Here is a 24,599-nt window from a genome sequence, read left to right as displayed (position 1 = left end):
GAATTTGGAAGTCAGCCAGGAAGAGATGAAGTGGTGGTACGATCAGAATGCCACTCTGATTGAACTTCAGCCTGGTCAGAAAGTTTGGGTCATGGCCCCAGTGGAGCCCTGTGCACTCCAGGATAAGTGGACCGGACCATTTGAGGTGGTGGAGCGCAAAAGGGATGTCCCCTACTTGATGGACTTGCTATCTCCCAGGTACCCTTTGTCGGTCCTTAATGTCAACTGCCTAAAGCCCCACTTAGAAAGGTCCGAAGTGGGCATGCTCCTAGTGACAGATGCTGGAATGGAGGAGGAGACTGAGCCTCTTCCTGACCTCCTATCTGCAACAGAGCAGGATGGGTCAGTGGGTGAAGTAAACCTCTCTTCCACTCTGACCGCTGAACATCAGCATGATTGTCGCCAACTGTTGGGACAATTCTCTGATTTGTTCTCCCTCGTTCCTGGTGTCACTGACTGGTGCATCCATGATGTAGACACTGGATACAGTCTTCCTGTTAAGCACAAGGCTCACAGAGTGACTGACAGGGTCAGAGCTTACATCAAGGAGGTCTCCAAGATGTTTGCCTTAGGGGTGATTGAGTCCTCTAACAGTCTTTGAGCCAGCCCAGTGGTCTTGGTCCCAAAGGCTGCCGCACCTGGTGCCATACCTGAATTCCGGTTCTGTGTGGCCTACCGAGGACTCAATTCAGTCACCAAGACTGACGCGCACCCCATCCCCAGACCTGACAAGCTCATTGGTCGGCTAGGGGCTGCACAGTACCTCAGCACATTTGATTTGACGTCTGGGTACTGGCAGATCACCTTGACTGATGGGGCCAAAGAGAGGGCAGCATTCTCCACACCAGATGGGCACTACCAATTCAGTGTTATGCCCTTTGGGGTGAAGAATGCCCCTGCCACCTTTCAGAGGTTGGTCAATCAGATGTTGGCTGGCAGGAAGATTTTATTGCCGCCTACCTGGATGACATTGCAGTGTTCAGCGCTAGTTGGGAAGAACATCTGCGCCACCTCTGGGAAGTGTTCATGGCGCTGCGCAGAGCAAGCCTCACGATCAAGGCGAGTAAGTGCCAGACCGGCCAGGGTTCCGTAGTGTACTTGGGGCACCAGGTAGGAAGCAGCCAGGTGGCGCCCAAGTGTCGATCATCTCTTGCTCCCATCCTGACAGACCTACCAGGACAGTGAGACATTTTCAAAGCGACTGGGGCCTCTGGCGCCGCTTGTAGGACTGGATGCGTAGTTCCTTCCAGCTCTGAAAGCAGCGTAGAACGCGAAGCCAGCCCGACCTGCACACCACAGTACAAATTATTCTATGAAGACATGGTCCGCTGCAGGGCATGATATTGCACAGCAGCACTACTACGTGATCTCACTAGTGCACCGTAAGCTAGCATGAGATTTGCAACGAATAACCATGCACAGGAGCTGCGCCCTTTTGGGTTCTGTAAGGCATTCATCTTGTGCTTAAATTTGTACATGCCCTTATTTCTAGGAACTGAATTTGTAGGATTTGCAATGGGTTACAAGGTGGGAGGTGGAATGTGACAGTCATTCCTGTTCCATCACACAGGATCACTTGTACAGTCTTCGGAAGGCTGCTGCGCCTTGCAGTGCTGGCCTTCCCAGATCCGCCTCCGGCTGGCTGATACTTTTAGCTGGGTGGATCATCAGTACACATGCGCACTTTCTTCCCCGTCTACCTGTGCAACCATACAGCCCAGGTCAAATCTCGGTGGACCCCGCTCGCCTATCCCCCCCCCAAAACTGCTGCTGCTGACATCCAGCGTAGCTGCTAAGGTGGAGGCCCTACATTTGAGAGACATTGAGAACAGGTCACAACTGCCCACTTATAAACTGTTTCCGTCTAATGTATGAGAAACACTAATTTATGTATTCAGACTGAAGTCTGTATATTTTTGCTGGTACGCAAATGCAACAATAATCTTGTCAGACATTACAGAGAGATAGCTACAAAGTGCCCTCTGTCATGTCTGACAGTTTTAACCAGTCCTGACTTTTGAACCAAATACTACTCAGCAATATTATGTTTAAGCCTAATGTTGTGTATTAATCGCCTTAACAGTTCACACACAAATTACACAAATTGTGAGAACAACTTTTCACATTGTGATCTAAAATCCAGTGAGGGAGATTAACGAGATGCTTAATTTATTTTTCCCAGGAGCAGGATATGAATTCCCTGGCTTTAAATTGCTCGAGGAAGACCTTTGGATTTCAAAGGGAGATGGTACTGGTCACCTGAGCACCCTGTCAAAGAACACTGAACACAAAATTGATAAACGCTGCACTCAGTGCTGCTGATCCAAGGAGAGATAATGGATGAACCAAATGACGGTTATTTCTCTGAGATCGGCAGAAATCCAAATGTAGACTCTTCTGAGCTCTAACTAAAAGGTTAGGTATTTTCTATTTGTTTGTTTTTGTTAATATTTGGTTGTGCTAATCTGTTTCTAAAGTGCACAATAATTACCTTGCATCTCTTATGGGTTAGATTAATGTTACATAAATAATTGTAAATTATAAATACATTTGTGATTTTTTTTGACTACTAACTGAGAGCAGATTTCTACTTTTGAGTCTCCAGCAGAGATGTGAGGGAGTCTCCATACAGGCCGATCTTTGTGAGGTATGCCAACAGGACCCCTGTTTTTTCCAACTATGTGCAGTCACAGGCTAGTGACAGTGAGGGCCAGGACACATTAAACCATTGGGCCTAACCGTGTTTTGGCTTGCTTCAAAACATCAAACCCTTACCCTGTAAGTGATGTTCCAACTTCATGTCTCGCTGTTAGGATATTTCAAAGAGTTTGGAGGACAGACATCATCATCTACATGGTAATGATGTCCCATTCCACTTAAGGTCAGTGAGGGATATGTCTAATATTGGTCCTCGAGGGAGGTAAATAGCAAGGACAGCAGAAATGTCCAAGTTTGGTCCTCGGGGAGCCGCAACACAGCTGACTTCAAGATAAGCAATGGTGATTTAAATGATTTGCATATAGATTTAATGTATTCAAATGGGGAGACAGCGTTTACAACACTGTCAGTACCACGCGCGTTGGTAACAACGTGTACGTTACATTGTCTGCGTTTTTACCATGCATGCATTAAATTGCGCTAGATGGCGTGCAACACCAGGGAATGTGTTGCATTTTAAGTCCAACACATTCCCTGCTGTTGCGCTAATTGGAGTAGGAATAGTAATTTATACTATTCCTAAATCCAGCTCACCATCTAGTGCAAGTCGTAGAAACGACTTGCTTTGTAATGACATGCTTGGTGACAACGCGGACAATGTAACGTGTTGTTACCTACCGCAATGTAATATGTGGCATTGTAACGTCACATATTCATATAAATATATTCCATGTGGCTAGACTGACAATCTAGCATGGCTAAGGCCTTCGTAGACCATTGATGGACATCCTTTAGGTAAGACATCATGAATCAAAACATCTGTATAAAAGCTAGTCTCAAGTCAGTGTTTCATTAACAAACCATTATTAAAAACAACCATGACAATGCAGGTTCTCAATTAATTTTATTCTTTGCAAATATAACAATACATTTCTCTGCACACATATAAATAAACCTACAGTTTTGTACACACACTTTATCTGGGTTCTTACGTAAAGTGCCTAGTTGTGGAAGGAGAAGCAGTGCCTTGTTAAAGCAGTCGGATTTACATAATGGTGTGGCATGTGGCAGTGAGCCAGGTCAGGTTCATTAAAATAAATGCCTGCAGACCTCTATATAACAAGTGGAAGCCCTCTCTCGTACCCCTGGTATGGGATGCAACATTCAGGTTGTTTGAGATTGTGAACCCCACGAGTATCGTGCTAATCAGTCAGTATTAGCAATGGCCAAAAGTAGGTACATTCATATGGCTTCAGAAGTAGTTATAATCATATGGCTTTAAAGGTTCATTACAATCATATGGCTTTTCAGTGGTCCGTGTTTAGTAGCTGGTGGCCTCAGTTAATAGTACTCAGTGAGAATAGGCCCTTTTGAAAACTCCCTGTAACAACTTTGCCCAGTTGGGATCTGGCTTATATCATCAACAATTGGGCCAATGTCAGAATTAGAAGGCAATATGAACCCCCTCATATTCTCTAGGCAAAATATTGAGAAGACACCAAGGACTGAACTTACACAGACTACACTCCAATAACAAAAAAGGCCAAGCATAGAACAGCTATAGAAAGAACCCCAACTGAGGTCTTCTTGCAAGGAGGGGTGGGGGAAGAGTCTGGGCGATCCTCGTTCAAAGAATAAGTCAAGGATCAAATGACCATGGAGACCCACCCATCTTTATTTTTAGGGGGCACTCTTAAAGAGAGATAAGGGACGGCAAATTCTTGAAGATTGGGTTCTGTAAACACAACCCTTAAAATGGCTCTTTCTTAAGGGGTCCACGGCTGACAAATGACAGAGTAGAAACTCCTTGACTCCCCTAATCTAAGAAGTGAAAGATCTCTCTAGAGAAGGGCTGAGGCACATTGGTAGGAAAAGGCAAAGGGGAGGAAGCTGGGCCTTTGAAGTACAGTATCTGCTTCAAAGAGGATAGAGAACACTATCCAATGGCTCCATTCTGAGAGTGGCTTGATAACATGGCTTTGCAGATGCTCCAGAAATAATCAAATGCAGGAAGAACAACATAAATGCGCAACACTGCCAAAAAGGCAACTCCTTAACATGCCCATTGGTACTAAAGTATTGCAGGGAAGGCTGCTCAGAGAATTGAGAAATGGTTGCCTTTGCTTAAAATTATTCAACTGGAAGCTGGTTGTGATCTGTTCTGCTCACTCCAAGAGGGAGATATTGGCACATATCAAATCTCCCATAGGAGCTCAAAACAGGATATAGTATAAGGTAAGATTCTGTATCAAAGAGCATTAAGAATAGTATCTTCACAATCTGCAATGTCTTCTTTAAGAGTCAAGTTCAATATCCTGTACACATTGGGCTATAACAATGTTAAATGCTACAAAACTTCCCAGGAATATTCGGATGAAACACGTTTCTCCTTAAATACACCAAATACTAATGTGGAAAACAAGGCACTGTGGAAGAAAATGGCTGCATCTCTTGCTCTGGATTCAGGAGTCATTCCGATTTTATCATTGAATAGACAGATTAAATAATCTGATTTCAATTTTCTTGCAGTTTATATTCCAGAGTTAAAACAATTGTTGATTAAAGCAGTTCTTGTTTGTACATCAGAGCAGATAGATATGTTCAAAAGATTTAACCATAAGTTTTTTCTTAATTGCTTTTTTCGCCCCGCCCACCAACATGTTCTCAAAGCCATAATTTGTGCAATGCTCTGGAAAACACATGCAACATAAATGACACAGAAAAAGCACAATTAAGGTATTAAATTGTGAAAGCATATAGCTGGTGTATAACCCCCTATGATGCAGTTGCATCACTAGGTGTCTGGGATGAACTGGTGGGGTTGGTGAATCCCTCTTCCTTTGATCCCGATTGGCGAGTTCCTCTGCCACTTTTGTCTGCCCCAGAGTCAACCTCCATGCTTTCCTGCACACATGGTGGGGCATAGCAAGTTTTTGCATTCTCCTGTGCCTTCTTCTCCAGTCTATCCAGAATGCTCTGGACCTTACGGACACCATCTCGCCTGACTTGACGTACATCTGCCCGGCCTTCAGGATCCACAGAATCCAATGCCAGCAGCTCTTTAGTGAGGTACTCTTCCAGCATCAGATATGGCTTCTCATTCTTCTTGCCCTTATATTCCTCCACAGCTTGCTCAAGTGTCTGTACTCTGTCTAGAATCCACTCCACCTGCAGTATGCCAGGGTGCTTCGCAGACATCTCTGGTTCCGCGGACTGCTGAGGTTCAGGCTTTTGAGGGGTGGGTTCCTCAGGTGGGGGAGGACTTATACCAGGGCTGGGCATACTTTTCTCCATGCTCTCCAGCTCAGAGACCGGAGGAGGCGGAGGCGGAAACTCTGGTTCAACCTCTTGGTGAGCAATGTGAAAGGGGACATTACTAGGAGGAGAATCGGGCTCAGAAGGACTTGCCTTGCTCTCGGACACTGGTTGTGGAGAGGATTCTTTCTGGTATGGCATTTGCTGAGAAGATGTTTCTTGTGGAAAAGCCTTCAGAAAGATAAAAAAAAGATATTGGTAAGGTTGGTAGTGTATGTAGTCTGACATGTTTACAGTCCATCTTATTTTTTTGTACTGAATACTGAAGTTATGCATGAAAAATAATACGATGATCTGCCTTTAAATCAGTGACTCATAAAAAGAAAGAAAAGCAAAGCTTAGGTTTGTACATGGACGTCACTAAGGGGTCTCAGCTGCGACCCCTGGCCTCAGAGGTAGGAAACATAGTGACAGGAACACAGAGGCAGCTCGCCCTTATGAACATAGGTTGGTGCTCCAAACTGCTTGTTTTGCATATTTTTTTTACTACACTAATGGTGTATAATAATATATTATTCACCATCAGTGAAATAAAAATGGGGTTCAATTAGCTGGAATTTGACCCTCCTTAGCACCTGAGGTAAGTAAAACAAATGTTTTAATGTATGTTGTGTGCATGTGAGAAGGTGTGTGTATGTGCAATTCTGTGTATATGTGTATGCATGTGTGACAGAACATAAAGGTCAAATGGCGTGCAATGTCACTTCCGCTACCTCATGGCTTTTGGCGATTTGACATTTATGAGTTTGTTGGGAGTATACCAGATTCTGCACTTGATCTGTGATTTTGCAAAGGAAAACGTCCACCCATGCCAAATTTACACTTTGTTAGTAAGTTCAAACATGGCATACTTACAAGTCTACAAGGAGAAATGGCCACCCTATATTCCCTAAGGGAACCTGGGTATGTAGTATAAAAGGACAATGTTTCCTATGAAAATATGATCATTAAGTTTTCTATTTATGTATTGGCCTATTACTATGTGCAATCCTTATTATCACTAAAGAAAAATCAAAAGATGGCTTAAATGAAATCAATTTTCAAAGCTAATTTAATCAGTTTGAGGGCAGTTTATACCGATTCAATCAAAATGGTGGCAAAAAAAGTGTAGACAAGGGAGTGTGGGCAGTGCATTTTAAAATGACTCAATTAGATCAAATGAAAGAAAGAAACAACAATTGTATTAAGGTAATACACTTTGTCAGTATGTCAGTCTGGTGGTATGGTACGTTAATTGGGTCATCCTCCGGACAGGCATCATTAAAACGTCTGCTTTGCCACCATTTGGTGTTATTGTTGCAAGCGTTAACAACAATGACAAGGAGAGCTTCTGGGAGGTGGTGTTTGGCCTTGCGGAAAATAACAATTCTCTAGAAGAGTTGTATCAGGAAGCGTTTTCACTGGGAACTAGCCAGCGGCGGTTTCTTCACTTGGGCAGGGGAGCGTTGCCCCCTTGCCGCTGAGAGCCTTGCAGGAAAAATAAAATGGCAATGAAAAGATTTCACTGCCATTTTCTTTTTCCGATGTGCGCACTCACCACACTGCAGCATTCAGCCTTCAGCCTTACTCCAGCCCAGAGACATGCAGGCGTGTCCCTTGCTTTCAATTGGCAACAGAGGACAGGAGACGTGGCTGGCTGGATGCTCCAAAGTGCGCATGTCACTTTGGGCGGCTGTCTTGCTTCAGAAACTACTTGCCCCATAAAAAAAATCCATGTGTCCCTTTTGGGTGTCATGCTGTGAGATTAGAAATTATGGGAGTTTTCTCCTTATATAAGAGCTCTGATACAACACTCTAATTAGGCGAGGGTTTGTATTCTAGCAAGGCTCTGATTTTGTAACCTTTTTGCAAATATACATACAGGGGCTGGAAGTAAGAAGGATGAGGACGTTTTGGGGTTTGAATGACTATGGAGTGGGTGCACACCCATACATTAAAATGTTTAAGGATATTCACGAAATCATCTCCAACCTCTTCATACACTGTAAAGGTTTGGAAATTTACTTGTGACATGGCCAGGATTAAAACATTTTCCAGCGTGGGTAGAAAGAAGATGTAGGGGATACAAATTTGCAATCGCTCAGCAGATTTTCACATGAGCAAATATACATATCTGTTCATGCGAAAATGGAATTCAAAAGTTAGGGATATGATTTCCAGGCGTACATCTGTAAACTCTTGTGAATCCCTGAGAGCTGTAAATCTGCACCAATTCAAGTACATATAACTGTGGTGCACTTCTGTGACTTTCATTAAGAATTGGGCCCCCTATTTATTTTCATGTTGCCTATAATGGTTTTAAATGTTTTCTCCAGTATTAGTCTTTCTTTAGAATATTGCCATCTATCAAACATGTTACTAAATTATGGCTCAGAAATTTTTTATTTAAAGTTTAAAAATAAATGCATTTAATTGGGTATTTATAGAGCTCATGGCTACCCGGAGGCCTCCCAGCGCTAGGCTGAATCTACTGGTCCGGATGGCAGGACGAGGGAGAGCATATTTAGGGAAATAGGAAAGTTTTTAACTGTTTCCTAAAGGAGAGGTGGTTGGACAATAGTACAACTAAACTTTTTACTCTGTACATTTGTTTTGTTTACATTTTATTTTGAAGCAAACTATGACCAATCTTGCTTTTATACTAATGCATTTGTATTTAATCAGGGAGCACTCACTGAGCATCATAAATAGCCCTGAATTGTTAAATTTTGAAAATATGAACACTGTTTATTTTATATTTATACTGGAATCAATGTCACTAATACGAGCTGAGCTCACAGCATTATCTAAGAACACTTACCCTATCTGTAAAGTCTTTGCTTTAAGGAATCATATATATACGTTTGAACAACTTAAATATATATGGATACAAATGTTGCCTTATCAGCAGGCACTCTTCTTTCACATGCCCACACTGTGGTACTATAAACTAGCATTTAAAAGGGTTTTGCTGCAAAGAATTGGACCTCATAGGACAAAATAAACAATAAAACATGTTGGCTTTGACCATAAACAATATGTCGTGTGTGTGGTCCAATACGAATTCCACACCCTGGTTGTTTCAAATCTATTTTCGGCTTTTTGAATAGGGCTTTCATTACAAAGGTACAGAAGAGTATCGCCCACTAGTTTTTGTCTAATTTCGTCCAATCTTTCATCTACTTTCAGACTGGTAACTCAAACTTCTCTATTCAAGCCTCTTAACAATATGACACTGAATATAAATGGTATGTTCCAATACCTTAAATGGGAAACTGGAGTCTACACAGGGAACCTAGTCCTTCCGCAGAGAAGCCACATCATCCATACTGTTATAGAAAACTCTACCTACAATGCCCGCCTCTGTGTCCCTAATGACAAACTGTTCCTTCTCTCATCCCTATCCAGAATGTTTAAGGAATTTGTAAAGACACCGGTTGTCTTTGGTAGAGATTGGAACGTAACTTTGGACTCTATATTCAACAGGTCAAAGAACCATGGCAAGTGAAATGGTAATAATGGAGCCCTCATGCCAGATGTCATGTAAGACCATGGACTGACTGACTAATGGCTACTGCTTCACCCGATGGATATCGATTACAGGTTCTACTCATGTGTACAGGGTACATCTTCCAGGATTGATTTCTTTCTACTACAAGGCTATACTCTTTCTATTAGAAGTAACTGTGATATATCGGTGGGTGAATTTACAAACCAATGGGACTTGTGGAGGTTCCTAATAAGGAGGAACTCTGCCATTGTCGGGCGTAACACCAAAACTGAACAAAATTGATGAGAAACGTAATTTGAGACTGGGCAGACCATTATAACCATCAAGCCAATAAAACAATCACTGTGACATTAAATAGAATTGCAGAAATGTTTTTTTTCTTGTTTACATCATCAGTGTAGGAAACTGTAATGAAGTTAAATATTAGAAATTATGAAAGTAGTGAGAAATTTAATTTGTATTTAATTTATTTATAGAGCGCTAACAATCATCCTGAGTAGGATATCACGGCGCTAAGGTTGGATGCTGAGAGGTACGATAGCCACACTGAGTAATGATTTATTCTGATTTAGGGAAGAGTAGTGTCTTTAGTTGTTTCCTAAAAGACAGAAGGTCGTCTGTCAGTCTAAGACTGGGAGGTAGTTCATTCCACTTAGTAGCCGCCAGATGCGAGAAGGCCCGCTCTCCCATCCTGACAGTCTTCACCCGGGTGGTGGTGGCTCTTCCTAAAGTACTGGATCGAAGGTTGCTCGGTGGTCTGTGGAATTCAACTTTATTATGTAAAATGGTAGGGCCTGCGTTGTATAGCACCTTGTGTGTGATACATAGTAATTTAAAATTGGCCCTTTGTCGCATCGGGAGCCAATGAAGCTCTCGCATGCAGCTTTTAGCCGAATCAAATCTCTTTTTATTACAGACAGCCTTTGCCGCTGCATTTTGTACTATCTGCAGTTTAGAAAAGAGATAGTCTGCCATTCCGACAAACAGTGAGTTGCCATAGTCCAATCTGCTCATCAGCAATGACTGAACCAGGGTTTTCCTACATTCAGTCGGGATCCAGGGGAAAACTTGTCTGAGCATTTTCAGCAATGCAAAGCTTCTGCCGCAGACAATGGAGACATGTGATTTCATGGACAGAGCACTGTCCAATACCACCAGAAAGCCTGCAGATTAGAGTCACACAAGTACTTCAGAGGGAAGCACAACTTTCCATAACCACATTATGTGATTCCAGTGGTCAACTCATTTTAAAACCCACTGACATAGCTAAATTACATGGAAACGATATCATTGAAACTATACAGCAGGACAAATAGGAATGTGTTAAACATTTACATCTACCCTCTTTAGACAAGGTATGTATCTTCAAACCATGAGATTGAGGTTATTTCTTACCTGGCAACTTTTAATTCCCTGGGTGAGGATGACTACCATAATGAATTCTACAAAGTTAACAGATCACCTGCCCATGCTCTGCACTGTTTTTAAGAATGGTGAAGGAGCAGAAGCATTCGCCCCAATCTCAAAAATAGTGTTATTCCTCCACAAAAAGGGTAAAGATCCATTGAATTGTGCCAGCTATAAACTAATCTCTTTATAAATATTGATGTCAACAATATTAGCCTTAATCTTGGCAAATAGACTATGCAAAGTGATCTTGACTGTAATCCACTCCTCTTAAGTGGGGTTTGTAGAAGGACACATATCTAGAAATCATTTACGAACACTAGTACACCTCAGATGGCAAAGCTGAGACTCACAAAGCTGACCTTCCTGTTGGAAGCAGAGAAGGTGTTTGATTGAATAGAATGAGGATATCTTTTCCAAACACTGGAGCGGGTCAGCCTAGGAGATCATTCCCTCTCTAACGCACTACATATTCTCCCGCTGAACAGAACAACTACGGCCGATTTATATTATGACCTGTAGTGATAAACAGAGGGACACAATAGGAATGTCCATTGACCCCATCAATTTTTCTACCTGCCGTAGAAGTATTGTCAGCAGCTATATGCAAATTGAAGGATATAATAGAAATTAAGATCTCTGCTACCAATATTAAGTCGTTCTTGTATGCTGATGCTATTTTTCTTACATTTAATGAGCCCAAATCATCAATCACTGCAATGGTGTTTTTCTGGTTATAGAATTAAGTGCTTGTGTGAGACCTTACCTATGTCACATACCACTACCAAAGCAAGCCTACAAGATTATAATACAACATGGGCCTCAAAGGATAGATAAGATGGGTGAAGACAATTTACTCACTCTAGTTGCCAAATAACTTTACCCGATGGTCACAACTTAATCTGTGGGGCAGGGAACAAATAAAAACAAGCATTGGAAAAGTCAACAGGTTTTGCCTTGTCTATCTATTGGCTTTGCCAATCCGTTTTGCTGATGCGATTTACCGCTGGACAAAAAGAAAAGGTACAATGACACGCTTCCTGCAGCTAGTCACATCATTTTGTAGGCGTATGCATGCATGTTCCTACAGAATGGTAAGGGACCCAATTTTTTTCTATTGACCGATCTAACATGGAAGACGTCACATAGATAAGTAAATTTAAAAATCAATGTTTTAGTGTAAGAAAGTTCCTTTGAGATAACAGAAAGATCCAGCAGCAAATGGAGGCTGCCAGGCTATCAAAACCTTTTAAATTAAAAGGGATAGGTGAACAATGGAGGAGAGTTTGAGGGGTTGTGAGGAAGCAACAGGGAGTGTCCAAAAGTGTCATTTAAAATGTGGAGAGGCCTAACAACAAAAGGTAGCTGCTGGGCCCTCCCCAAAAGGTTTAAAAAAATTTTTGAATGACTGCGAAGGGTGGGGGAGGAGTAGGTGAAGATTGGGTGAAAAGTAAGCAATAGGAGGTACAGGGGAAGAAGCAGCAAAGAGGAGAGAGAAAGACAACTTATTTCACTCTCCTGAGGTGTTTAATGAAAAATAAAATAAAAATTATATAAAAGAAAGTAGTGGAACGAAAGAAGACAGGCATTACAAAGGCTGGAAATGAGGCTGTGCTCAAGGAGAGAGACATACACAAGAGGGGGAAGGAAAGCCATTGAATAACAAGCATTGGAAATGCAATAGGTCTCGCATTAGGAAAGTTTGAGCGATTGGTATTGTAAATGACACTTTTTTATTTATGTGTTGGTTTTGAAAATAGTAAAATTAATAGCTTTGTCAGTTACAATGTCAATAGTTTTAACTTTCGCAAATGTGACACCTATAGCATTTGTAATGCAATGTGTGTTGTATTCACGTGACTTAGATGTATTGATATTACAAATAACAATGGCTTTTATTTTTGTGGATGTGGCGGTGGATGTGGCGGTGGATGTGGTGGTGGATGTGGTGGTGGATGTGGTGGTGGATGTGGTGGTGATGGTGGATGTGGTGGTGGTGGATGCGGTGGTGGTGGTGGTGGTGGATGGGGTGATGGATGTAGTGGTGGTGGGTGTGGTGATGGATGTAGTGGTGGTGGGTGTGGTGGATCTGGTGGCGGTGGATGTGGCGGTGGATGTGGTGGTGATGGTGGTGGTGGTGGATGTGGTGGTGGTGGTGGTGGTGGTGGATGGATGTAGTGGTGGGGGGTGTGGTGATGGATGTAGTGGTGGTGGGTGTGGTGGATCTGGTGGCGGTGGATGTGGCGGTGGATGTGGCTGTGGATGTGGATGTGGCAGTGGATGTGATGGTGGATGTGGTGGTGGATGTGGTGGTGGATGTGGAGGTGGATTTGGAGTTGATGGTGGATGTGGTGGTAGTGGATGTGGTGGTGGATGTGGTGATGGTGGATGCGGTGGTGGTGGTGGATATGGTGGTGGTGGTGGATGGGGTGGTCGTGGTGGATGCGGTGGTGGTGGTGGTGGATGGGGTGGTGGATGTAGTGGTGGTGGGTGTGGTGGATCTGGTGGCGGTGGATGTGGCTGTGGATGTGGCGGTGGATGTGGCAGTGGATGTGATGGTGGATGTGATGGTGGATGTGGTGGTGCATTTGGAGTTGATGGTGGATGTGGTGGTGGTGGATGTGGTGATGGTGGATGCGGTGGTGGTGGTGGATGCGGTGGTGGTGGTGGATGGGGTGGTGGATGTAGTGGTGGTGGGTGTGGTGGTGGATGTGTTGGATGTGGTGGTGGATGTGGTGGTGGGTGTGGTGGTGGATGTGGTGGTGGATGTGGTGGTGGATGTGGTGGGGATGGTGGATGTGGTGGTGGATGTGGTGGTGGTGGATGGGGTGGTGGATGTTATGTGACAGTAGCGGGGGTGGGGGGTGAACGCTGTGGTAGAGATGCTACTGCCTCCGGGAGTTGTGATAAGGCTGCCAGCTGCAAGGCCGTGGTACAGGCTCCAACCTGGCAGTGACAAGGCGCCCCATAAGTGGCACACAGATAGCCTTGTAATCATGACTTCTAGACTTAGCGTATCCAGATTACTTTCACCTCTAAGAAATTCGATCAGCTTAAACATAAAGGTGGATTTAACAAAGAACAACCCTTTTTACACGATTAACTTGCGCACAGAAAGCAAAGTATTCAGTTTGCGACAGCTCCTCCGTTTCCGATAAAGCAAGACCTGCAAATTAAAAGGAAGCTTTCTAAAGAATTATTTACAGCGTGGAAGGCGCCTGGCGTGAACCCTCGACAGATGCTAGGTGTGACCTTTCACTAATTGTACTGCCTGTTTGCTCGGTGAAGCGGCACGCTGTAGACACTGTAACACGCGTTGGATAAAGTGCCAGTTCTTTTGAAGTTAATGGATTTCATTGTGCAGCATGAGGGGGGCAATATGGGCCCAGTTGGGCTGTTTGCACCCACATAATCTTGGCGGGGAACTTTGTGAGCACTGACAGTTGCCTCAAAAAATGCAGGCTGCTATGTAGTAAGATTTGAGGGTCTGTAAATATAGACTTAAAAAAACAGTAAATAGGCTCTTGGTGTGTTGACATTTTAAAACTGATGACTTCTCACTTTCTGTAGTTAACATCTCATCTGCTGGGCAAAGCGTCTGCACCCTTTCTGGTTGTTTATGCTGTCTCACATACTTAAAGTTGCGGCAAGGTTGTGCTGGGAGAGAGAGAGTGGGGAGGAGAGTAGGAGGAGGAGGGGGGAGGAGAGTAGGAGGAGGAGGGGGGAGGAGAGTAGGGGAGGCACGGCCTAGCGGCCGTGCAACCAAGATGTGAGGGGGCGGAGCTGGGGGAGATAAAGCAAGACCCGCAAATTAAAAGGAAGCTTTCTAAAGAATTATTTACAGCGTGGTGGAGGCTGTGAGAGAGAGAGTGGGGAGGAGAGTAGGAGGAGGAGGGGGGGGGGGGAGGAGAGCAGGGGCCTGGAGTGCGGCTGAGGGAAGTGACGAAATGCGACACGGCAGGCAGGGGAGGGGGCGGAGCGGGGGTGTGGGAGGAGTGCGCCTGAGGGAAAATCCATGCAAGGCAGGCGGCTGGGGGCATGTGCACGCGCTTTCAAGCTCAATGCGCATGCGCATTGAGCTTGAATTTCACGGGCACTGCAAGGAATCGCCACGATTCCTTGCAAGTTAGTTAAAGAGTGTTTAAGCCCCCATAGTCTCGCAAGCTCGATGCGCATGCGCATCGACAGGCGAGACCTAAAAAGCATGCAAACAGGGGCCGCTCCACCGCTAAGGCAGAGGAGCGTGGCCTCACTGAGAAGTTCAAAAAAGGAAAATATATGGGACCCATGGAACTAGTATTGAGGGAATATATCTATCTTGCCCGCTGCATAGACTGCGATGATATCCGTACTCCATAGCACCCAGCGGAACACTATGCTGTATTTGTGATCATAGTCTGTCCACTGTACTGTATTCCCACACGTCAAATCCATGATACTGTATGTTTATGTATGTTAATAAAAAGAATTTTAAAAAAAGTTTTAAAAAAAAATAACTCATTGTTATCATTTTATGTTTCCATCCTTGCTCAGCCGGGTAGGGGTGGGCAGGGCTACTATGCTCACAGAGCAGGGCAGGGCAGGTAAGGAGTTGTTTGCCCACTTCAAGTTACATGACACTTTGGCCGGCCGTCTCGGGCTGGCCAAACAACCATGCGCACTTTGCATGTTCTCCACCCAGGCTGCATTACAGCCTTTGTGGAGAATATTCCCAGGCTCCCATTCCCTGGCTGAGGACCAAACCATGGCTCCCCATAGCCAATCACAATGCTGCTTTCTGCCTCGGAGTCCTGGAAGCGGGCGAAGAGGACCGAGAGGCAGCAGCATCAGTACACAGGTAAATATTTCATTTTTCTTTTTTCATTCCCCTGTGACTTGCTCCCCACCACCGCCATTAAATATCAGATGCCACTGCATTCAAATGAGAGTCACAATTAAGCCAACCAATGGTAAAGAATGAGCAGGCTGTAAGCCCAGTGTACGTTTTTGATAAGGTACACAAAAGGTTTTAAGCTGTCTAGACGAGCACCACCGAAACAAGGCAATTGGTCTGGTCACCAGTAAGGATATGCTCGAGGAATTGGGTTACTGAAAGGTGGTTCGTCGGGTGATTAATAATAAGTTCCCAGGGGTGTAGTCCCCAGGGTGCAGGGTTGTGGTCACTCTTGTCATATGACCATTAATCAGAAGGAGCATCCTTTGTTTAGTGTTTGGTGTCCCTGTGCTTAAGTGACTGTGTAGTTTGTGAGAGGGCAACATCAATGGAAGTGGAATGGAAATTAACACTCAATCCCCTCTTTTGTTAGTTTTTTTCCATTCTGCACGTTCACCTTGGAGTAATTAGTGTAAGTGCTCTGCACCAGTGTTAGTTTTTGAGAAGTGGAGTACGGCATAAATAAAATACCTGAGTTCTGTCCACAGTGGTCTGTAGCCGAATTGGAGATGGTATCTGGTTGTTGCTTCGGACTGGCGACCCTTCACGGCTTGAACCCTTCTGGGCGGCTCTGAACAGACCCTGTTGTGGTTCCTGCCTGGGCTCCCAGTCGTCATGAACTTTATGATACACAGGCTGGTGCTGCTGGTACTCGTTTGACTGGGCTGGGAAGTATGTCTTCTGTGCCTGGTGATAGGGCTGTGAAGGCTGCCTTGGAACATTGGGAACATTGCTCTCATGGATCACCGGGATAGGAATATACCCTCGCGGGAGCTGGTGACTTGTTGAACCTGGTCTGCCTGGCAGCTGAGGGGAACCAGTGTGTGATTCCACAGGAGACTGAGACGTCTAGGGAGAAAAATGAAATTTGATAAATATCAAGAGTAAAACAATATTGTGTCAATAATGGTTACCTCCATTGCATCGGCTGTATCACAACAGGGGGAGCAAGTAGATAAGACAGACAGCAATACATCATTAAAGGGGAAGAAAAGAGAAATTGCTCAGGAGACATTCAGTCATCACAAACCTTGCAAAATTTAAATTGTGCTTCAACTACTGCAAAGATTATTTAAAAAAAGAGACTTAATTCACATTCGTTCATGGTCACATCCCTGGGAGAAACTAGGACAAAAGGGCTTAAGGAAATATTGTCAATGTGACCCGACTTGCGGAAGACAACAGGACAGAGTGTAACTAAGCAGCCTGGCCATGGCTGAGGGTTGAAAATGCCTGCACTTTCGTCTCAGATCATTATTTTCTAAACCGTATTATCCAGTAGTATGAACACTGTCACAGTGCAACAGAAACCCTTCTTTGCAGCTGAAATGAATAAACTTTGCTTCCAATTTAAAATGAAATCAGCTAATGGACACACACACACGTTCCTCTAGAGCATATTCCTTAATCACTCTAGTTTTGTAACCTGCTGTTGGCGGAGTAAGAGACCAGAAAAGTAGGTAGAATTTTGGTAATGTGAAGGATATGGACTGGACATACCAGAGGTTGTACAACGGTACACTGCATGACTTTTACACGCATTTTTTAGCATGCATGTTTTACAGCGAAAATGCATTTAAAACTCATGCTAATATCACGCATTGATTTCATATTTAAAAACTATGTATTTGTGGGGGAGACCCCCCCAACTTACCTTAAATGCATTGTATTGGCATGCTTTTTAAATTCATTTTTGCTGTAAAAATATTTGCGCAAAAAAATGCGTAGTAAAGGCTTAACAAGGTAAAAACCTAGTTGTAAAGGCTGTTTCCCATGCCAGAATGACTGATAAGAACAGAACAATGTTTCCCACACAACAAGGTCAAAAGCCTTCTCAGCGTCTAGTAGAAGGACTAACCCAGGTATCCTCTGGCTGTCGAAATAATCCTACGCCTCAGATAAATAATGAGTGTTGGAGGCTAGCTGCCTACCAGCGATAAAACCGTTCAGGTCTGAATGTATCAATTGAACCGCGTGATGGTTAAACCGAAGTGACAACAGTTTAGTGACGATTTTATAGTCAGAGTTTAACAAAGTTATTGGGCGATAAGAGTTCGGATCCTCACTGTTCTTGCTTTTTTTCAAAAAGCTGAATATGTTACCTTGTCTGAAGGACTCTGGTATTTCCCCGCCCTCGAGTATAGAGTATACCAAAAGAAGGAAAAAGTCCACCACTGAACTGAAAAAAGCTTAAAAAAATTCAAGGGAAACCCATTTACACCACAGGCCTTGCCGTTTGGCAGCTTCTTTATGACCCCTTTCAGCTCTTCCATAGTGATGGGTCTTACCATAGAGAGTTCTGCGGGCCATTATTCTGCAAAAATCCTTCTAGCAAGGTCATATCCACAGTCTGATGTTGGCCATAGATGAACTCATAATGCTGTAGCATTATTTCCCCAATTTTAACTGGGTCCTCTATACGTGCGGTGGTTGAAGGGCATTTCAACGTATAAATCCGATTTGCAACAGCTTGTTCCCTGGCCTGCCAAGCTAAAAACCTGCCCCTAAAATTGCTTTCCTCATATGTTTTTTGGCGATATTGTCGATAGAATGCTTCACTCTGAGTGTAATAATTGGAGCTGAGTGCACACTTAGCCTGCTCCAGTTGACGATGATTAAACACAGAGGGGTTACTAAGATAAACCGAGTAAGACACTTGGATCTTCTGCTCCAACATTCTCTTATCTTCCCTAACTTTTTTAGCAATTTCAGCGTCTTTTCCAATAATTAACCCCTGGACGAAGACCTTAAGAGTGTCCCAGACCACGCTCAGAGGTGCAGACTCATTATTTTGTGATAAAAACTCCTTAATCTCTATCCCAATAAAGCCCACCCAGTCCTCTTCATTAAAATATTGTCTGTTCAGCGACCACCGTTTAGGGGCCCTAGCGCAGTTTCCTAAGAGTAACTGAAGCACCAACAAGGCATGATCGGAGAATCCGTTATATAGAAATCTTTGCTGGTTAAAACTCAACTTCCGTGAAACCAAAAAGAAAACAATTTGTGATGAAGAACGAAATCTACCTGATCAACAAGTATGCGCTATTTTGGTAGGAAAGGCCGCAAGCCATGGATCCTGTAGATCCAAGGTTACTCCATAGTGTAGCAAGGTTCTTAAGGAATTAGGTTTCAACTGCTTTTTATCCTGAACTGACAAATCTAGTTAAGGATTCATTACAACATTAAAATCGCTCCCCAAAATCAGCTCCCCAGGTACCTGAATTCGGGACTGAAACAGATCCTCATAAGCCTTAAAGTTGTTTTCAACCGGGGCATATAAACTAACAAAAGTTATCGGTCTCTGCCTTTGTCTAGGAGAGCAGGTAACCCAACACCAACGGCCAAGCAGATCTTTATCAAAGTTGACGACCTCCGCCTCAAGTTTTTTGCTTAAAAATATTGCTGTCCCTCTATGGGAAGCGGAAGATGATTTAAATCCCCTATAAGCTGCCCAAGACCTGAACATTGAAAAGTCTGGGAGCTTTGCAGCTGGCATATGGGTCTCTTGTAACAAAATCAATGCCGGGTTTTCTGTTTTAATCCATGATTCGATTGCCCGCATTTTCTTTTTATTATTTAGACGGTTAACATTAAAAGAAACCACTTTCAGCAGTTCTTTCCTAGCCATAGTTAAAGCCCAACCAAGGCTTAGGCCCCTTAGGCGTCTTACCCAGAGTCAAGCTAACAAACGTAAGTATAAGACCTGAATGGATTCAAAGGGAAAAAAAAGGACTTCATTTTTTCCCCCTCATGCTTCCAACCCCAGAAATGTGGAAAACCCCTCCCCGACCCCAGCAACCACATTCCCCCCCTTAAAGCTGGGTGTCATGTAATTACACCAGAGTGATCTCACCCCTGGGCCCCCAGCAAAGCTAAAATTACTATCGAAAATACAAAAAACAAGTGAGCATGCACAGTAAAGACACATCCCCTGCTATAATCAATTTGCAGCTAAACAACTAAACACACAACATGACCTTGACTGGGCCTTCCAATGAAAGAAGCAATTGGTAAGCATCGCGTAATCCACCTAACCCCCCAATGTCCCTGTCAGTGAGGTTATAATAGTAAACAGCACCTCCCTCTAAGCCCCAAGCTCCTGCGAGATCTCTTTTAATAATTCCTGGGCTTCATCCAGATCGGAACACACAAAAAATGTGCCCATAACCAAGACCCTCAGTTTAGACTGCTGGGCAATAGATGCTTGTGCCCCATTATCTTTCAATAGATGGAGGATCTTCACAAATTCTTTCCTCCTCCGCGCTGACGGCTGTCATATCGGAAAAAATGCGGCATTTAACAGTCTTGTTCACTGCAAATTGTCTCTGCTGGATGGCCTTAGACAATATCCTCTCTTTAATGCGATAGTCTGCAAAGTTTAAAAGTATTGTACGTGGCAAAGTGGAATTCTGTGCTCTCAAGAGTTGAATCAAGGTCAAGCAGATTTGGGGAATTTTCTTTACAGACCAACCGCGCTGCCTCTCCCACCTCCTTAGCCTGGACTCGGCGAGTTTTAACCTTGAGGCGGGCACTGAGCAGTTTTTCCATTCTGACCACAGTTCCGCCGGAGCTCCTCCACTCACTCCTTGCCGCACCTTTACAACTCCTCGAGATAGTGTAGAAAGTGCTTATAAAATAAGCCTCTTTTATTTACCGTATTTTCCGGCGTATAGGACGACCCGGCGTATAAGACGACCCCCTACTTTCATTGACAGACTGTAGGTTTAATGCTATATTCGCCGTATAAGACGACCCCCACTTCCTAACGTCCTACAGTCCACTTTCTATCTCCATGGACTGAGATCATGTGGTACTGACGCTCCTCTCCTTCCGATGAGCGTAAGAATTACGGAAGGAGAGAGAGATCAGCACACGTGGAGGAGCGCCTCGTCTGCCTGGGGGATGTGCAGCTGCAGTCTAGGTAGGGCTCACGGCGCCATTTGTTCATTTGTTTTAGTTTAAAAGTTGGGGGGATGTGCAGCTGCAGTCTAGGTAGGGCTCACGGCGCCATTTGTTTTACCGCACTTTAAACCTTGCGCAGCGTTTGAGTTGCCTCTGGCTGGCAACGGGCTGTAACTGTACAAGTACGGTACCGGTAATTTATTTTCAAGACCGCCGACGGGCTGATTTTGTGTTGTTGCACAGTGCAACCATCGCCTACGTTCTTTGTTGTTGTCCTGGAGTTCCCTAAGCGCCACCATTTTCAACTGAGGAGCGGTCTGACACCTTCGGGTGAAGTCCGCGCTAGTGAAATAAACCGCCAATTTTTGTATCCGGCGTATAAGACGACCCCCGACTTCCCAGAAAATTTTAAGGGGTTAAAAGGTCGTCTTATACGCCGGAAAATACGGTACACAGTTTCTTCTAATGAGGCATGAAGCTAAAAAAAAAAGAAAACAGCCACCACACACAGCTTCTCACAGGGTGCAGCATGATGTTGAACCCAGCATGAATCCAACGAGTAGCAGCCTGCGAGGATCCTATTGCTGGTTATAACTGGCTTACAGGATACGGAGAATACAGAGGTATTTATTACTGTGAACAGTCAGCATGGGTTCATTTTTTTTCCGCCTCAGACAAAGTGAAGCCAGCGTGTTGTAGATTGAAAAAGTGCGGAGGGGGAGGCACCTACGAGGCAAAGGGACAGTGGCCAGAGTCTATCCTATGTCCTGTTATGACAGGGCATGCAGGGCATACAGGACGTAAAGGTCAGATAACCGCCTATGCCCAGACCTCGGCGTAACACAGCTGCAGTTAGAGGGAAAGCAGCACTCAAATATCAAGGTGGCCGCCACCGCTGTGGCCTCTCTTGCCTCCCTCTCCTTACCTCCAGCGGGCTCCATCAACACCTGGCGGGTGTTGACTTGACTGGGCCTTCCAATGAAAGAAGCAATTAGTAAGCATTGCTTAATCCACCTAACCCCTCAATGTCCCTGTCAGTGAGATTATAATAGTAAACAGCTCCTCCCTCTAAGCCCCAGACCCCTGTGAGATCTCTTTTAATAATTCCTGGGCATCATCCAGATTGGAACACATAAAAAATGTGCCCTTAACCAAGACCCCAGTTTAGACTGCTGGGCAATAGATGCTTGTGCCCCATTAGCTTTCAATAGATGGAGGATCTTCACAAATTCTTTCCTCCAGCGCGCTGACGGCTGTCATATCGGAAAAAACACGGCATTTAACAGTCTTGTTCACTGCAAATTGTCTCTGCTGGATGGCATTAGACAATATCCTCTCTTTAATGCGATAGTCTGCAAAGTTTAAAAGTATTGTACGTGGCAAAGTGGAATTCGGGAACAGGCGGGCAGGAACATAATGAGCCCTGGTGATGGTGAGATCGCCTTCAAACTCTGGGATGACATGTTGTTTGATAAATGAGTTGACCCACTGCAGGGTTTAGGAGCCCTCGATTCCTTCCGGAACTCCCACTATCCGGTGATTGGCCCTCTGGGAATGGTTTTCCAACTCCTCCAGTTTGCTCTCCAGGGCATGCTTGTTTTTAGCCCCTTCTAGGCTATTGACGGAACGGTTCCGTCACGGCTCGCGGGTGAGCTGTGCTCACGACGGAACGGTTCCGTCACGGCCCGGCCGCCGCGCCTGCGCAGCGCGTTTAATTGAGCGGGCGGGGCCGTTACGGAACGGTTCCGTCATGAGCACAGCTCACCCACGAGCCGTGACGGAACGGTTCTGTCACCCGCGGAGCTCACCCGCGCGCCCCCCCCCCGCGACCGTTAGCACTGCGGCGGAATAGCCGCCGCAGCGAAAGCGTTAACTACCGCTTTAGCCTCACCCATTACAATGGTCATCGAATCCTCTAAGGCTTAGATCCTGGCTTCTGTCTCCTGCAGTTTAACTGGAAGGGTTAACTTGTGCCTTTGATTTTCTCCAAACGTTGTTGATGAGAGGCAAGTTCAGCTTTCTGCGTTCTTTTCAGCTCACGGACTTCGTCCAGAATTAAGTTTAGCATGTCTTTGACACTCATCTGAAATTCTCCCACTGATTTCATATTAGGGCTAGCAATACCATGGGGAGGGTCCATAGCAGAGGTAGAGCTCTTTTCCAAAATCCCCGCAGGAGACATCAAGCAAGTTGATGGAGTAAGCTCATGTAAGGGGGCCTGAACCTGAGGCTGAGTTGGTAGCCTTTCTTGAGGAATTGATGTTGTGCTGGGGGCACCGGAGGTAATGACGGCCTGTCCCGGTACATCAGGACTTTCCGAGGATTCCAAGGTTCCTGAATGTCCCCCTTTCTGAGTGGTCAGCAATGTTAGAGATGTTGTCACTTCCTGATTGGATGTTTGGCCCAGGGATGTCTCCGTAATTGCAATAAAACCAGACTCCAGATTTACTTGCAGGATTACCAGACTCGCAGTGGTTAAGTCTACTACTGCTGGTATTAGAACTGATAGAATTAGAGCTGATGGAGATATAACACCATAAGATTCCTTTGAAAGCTTGAGGGCAGAGCTAGAGCCAGGAGAGGGGGGCTGCAGTGTTGCTTTTTTCAAGAATAGTGCAAATTGTTATGCTTCTTTTGTCACTTTCGCCTTTTTGAGACCTTCGGACCCTGAGACCTCCTGTGGAGTTATTCCAGGCATGACTGTAGGTATGTTCTTATCAGCCACATCCACTGAACCTGCCTGAACAGAAGATGCAACAGAGGATGGTTCCTCTTCCTCTGTGCTCTCAAGAGTTGAATCAAGGTCAAGCAGATTTGGGGAATTTTCTTTACAGACCAACCGCGCTGCCTCTCTCACCTCCTTAACCTGGACTCGGCGAGTTTTAACCTTGAGGCGGGCACTGAGCAGTTTTTCCATTTTGACCACAGTTTCGCCGGAGCGCCTCCTACCCACTCCTTGCCGCCCCTTTAGAACTCCTCGAGATAGTGTAGAAAGTGCTTATAAAATACGCCTCTTTTATTTACACAGCTTCTTCCAATGAGGCAAGAAGCTAAAAAAAAAAAGAAAACAGCCACCACACACAGCTTCTCGGAGGGTGCAGCATGATGTTGAACCCAGCATGAATCCAACGAGTAGCAGCCTGTGAGGATCCTTATATGGCTGGTTATAACTGGCTTACAGGATACAGAGAATACAGAGGTATTTATTACTGTGAACAGTCAGCAGGGGTTCATTTTTTTTCCGCCGCAGACAACGTGAAGCCAGCGTGTTGCAGATTGAAAAAGTGCAGAGGGGAGGCACCTGCGAGGCAAAGGGACAAGGGCCAGAGTCTTTCCTATGTCCTGTTATGACAGGGCATGCAGGGCATACAGGACGTAAAGGTCAGATACCCGCCTATGCCCAGACCTCGGCGTAAACAGCTGCAGTTAGAAGGAAAGCAGCACTCAAATATCAAGGCGGCCGCCACCGCTGTGGCCTCTCTTGCCTCCCTCTCCTTACCTCCAGCAGGCTCCATCAACACTTGGCGGGGAAAGCGTAACGCTGTTGTCCATTGAGCGCCTCTGAATTGCAGACGAGTCTCAAATGGGAAACAAATGCCGCAGGATGAATAAGGAATGCTCCGTTTTGCTCTGCTTTGCTTACTGCTCGGTCCAGGCTCGGCGGCGAAAACCTTCAGCAGGGTCAGAGGATCAGAGGAGCGAGGACGCCAGCCTCCTGCTGACACACAAGGCACATTCCACCATCGCTGGGGGGCGGGGCGCAGATCACCTGTGGCTACGCGGCGTGGAACTCCGCAGCCATTCCAATAATAATATTTCATTTGTATTTTGACTATCACACCCTTCTACTGCATGATATTAAGAATTAGGTTCAAATGACATCATATTTGTTGC

The 24,599-nt window shown here is 44.8% G+C and overlaps 1 protein-coding gene across 1 annotated transcript in view; it reads right to left on the bottom strand.

Moving 5' to 3' along the window:
• Positions 1-3,543: 3,543 nt before the first annotated feature.
• Positions 3,544-24,599, bottom strand: part of BAG3 (BAG cochaperone 3) — a 106,323-nt gene continuing 85,267 nt past the window's right edge. Inside the window, exons 3-4 of the mRNA XM_086922938.1 lie at positions 16,275-16,652; positions 3,544-6,144 (exon numbers count right to left, since the gene is read on the bottom strand). Of these exons, the coding sequence (XP_086779064.1) occupies positions 5,434-6,144; positions 16,275-16,652 (1,089 nt within the window). The 3' untranslated portion in view covers positions 3,544-5,433. The remainder of the gene's footprint in view (positions 6,145-16,274; positions 16,653-24,599) is intronic.

Source organism: Lissotriton vulgaris, chromosome 5 (assembly GCF_964263255.1).
Source record: "Lissotriton vulgaris chromosome 5, aLisVul1.2, whole genome shotgun sequence".
NCBI lineage: Eukaryota > Metazoa > Chordata > Amphibia > Caudata > Salamandridae > Lissotriton > Lissotriton vulgaris.
The sequence above is the reverse complement of the archived record's forward strand: the minus strand, read 5'-3'. Positions and strand labels throughout refer to the sequence as shown.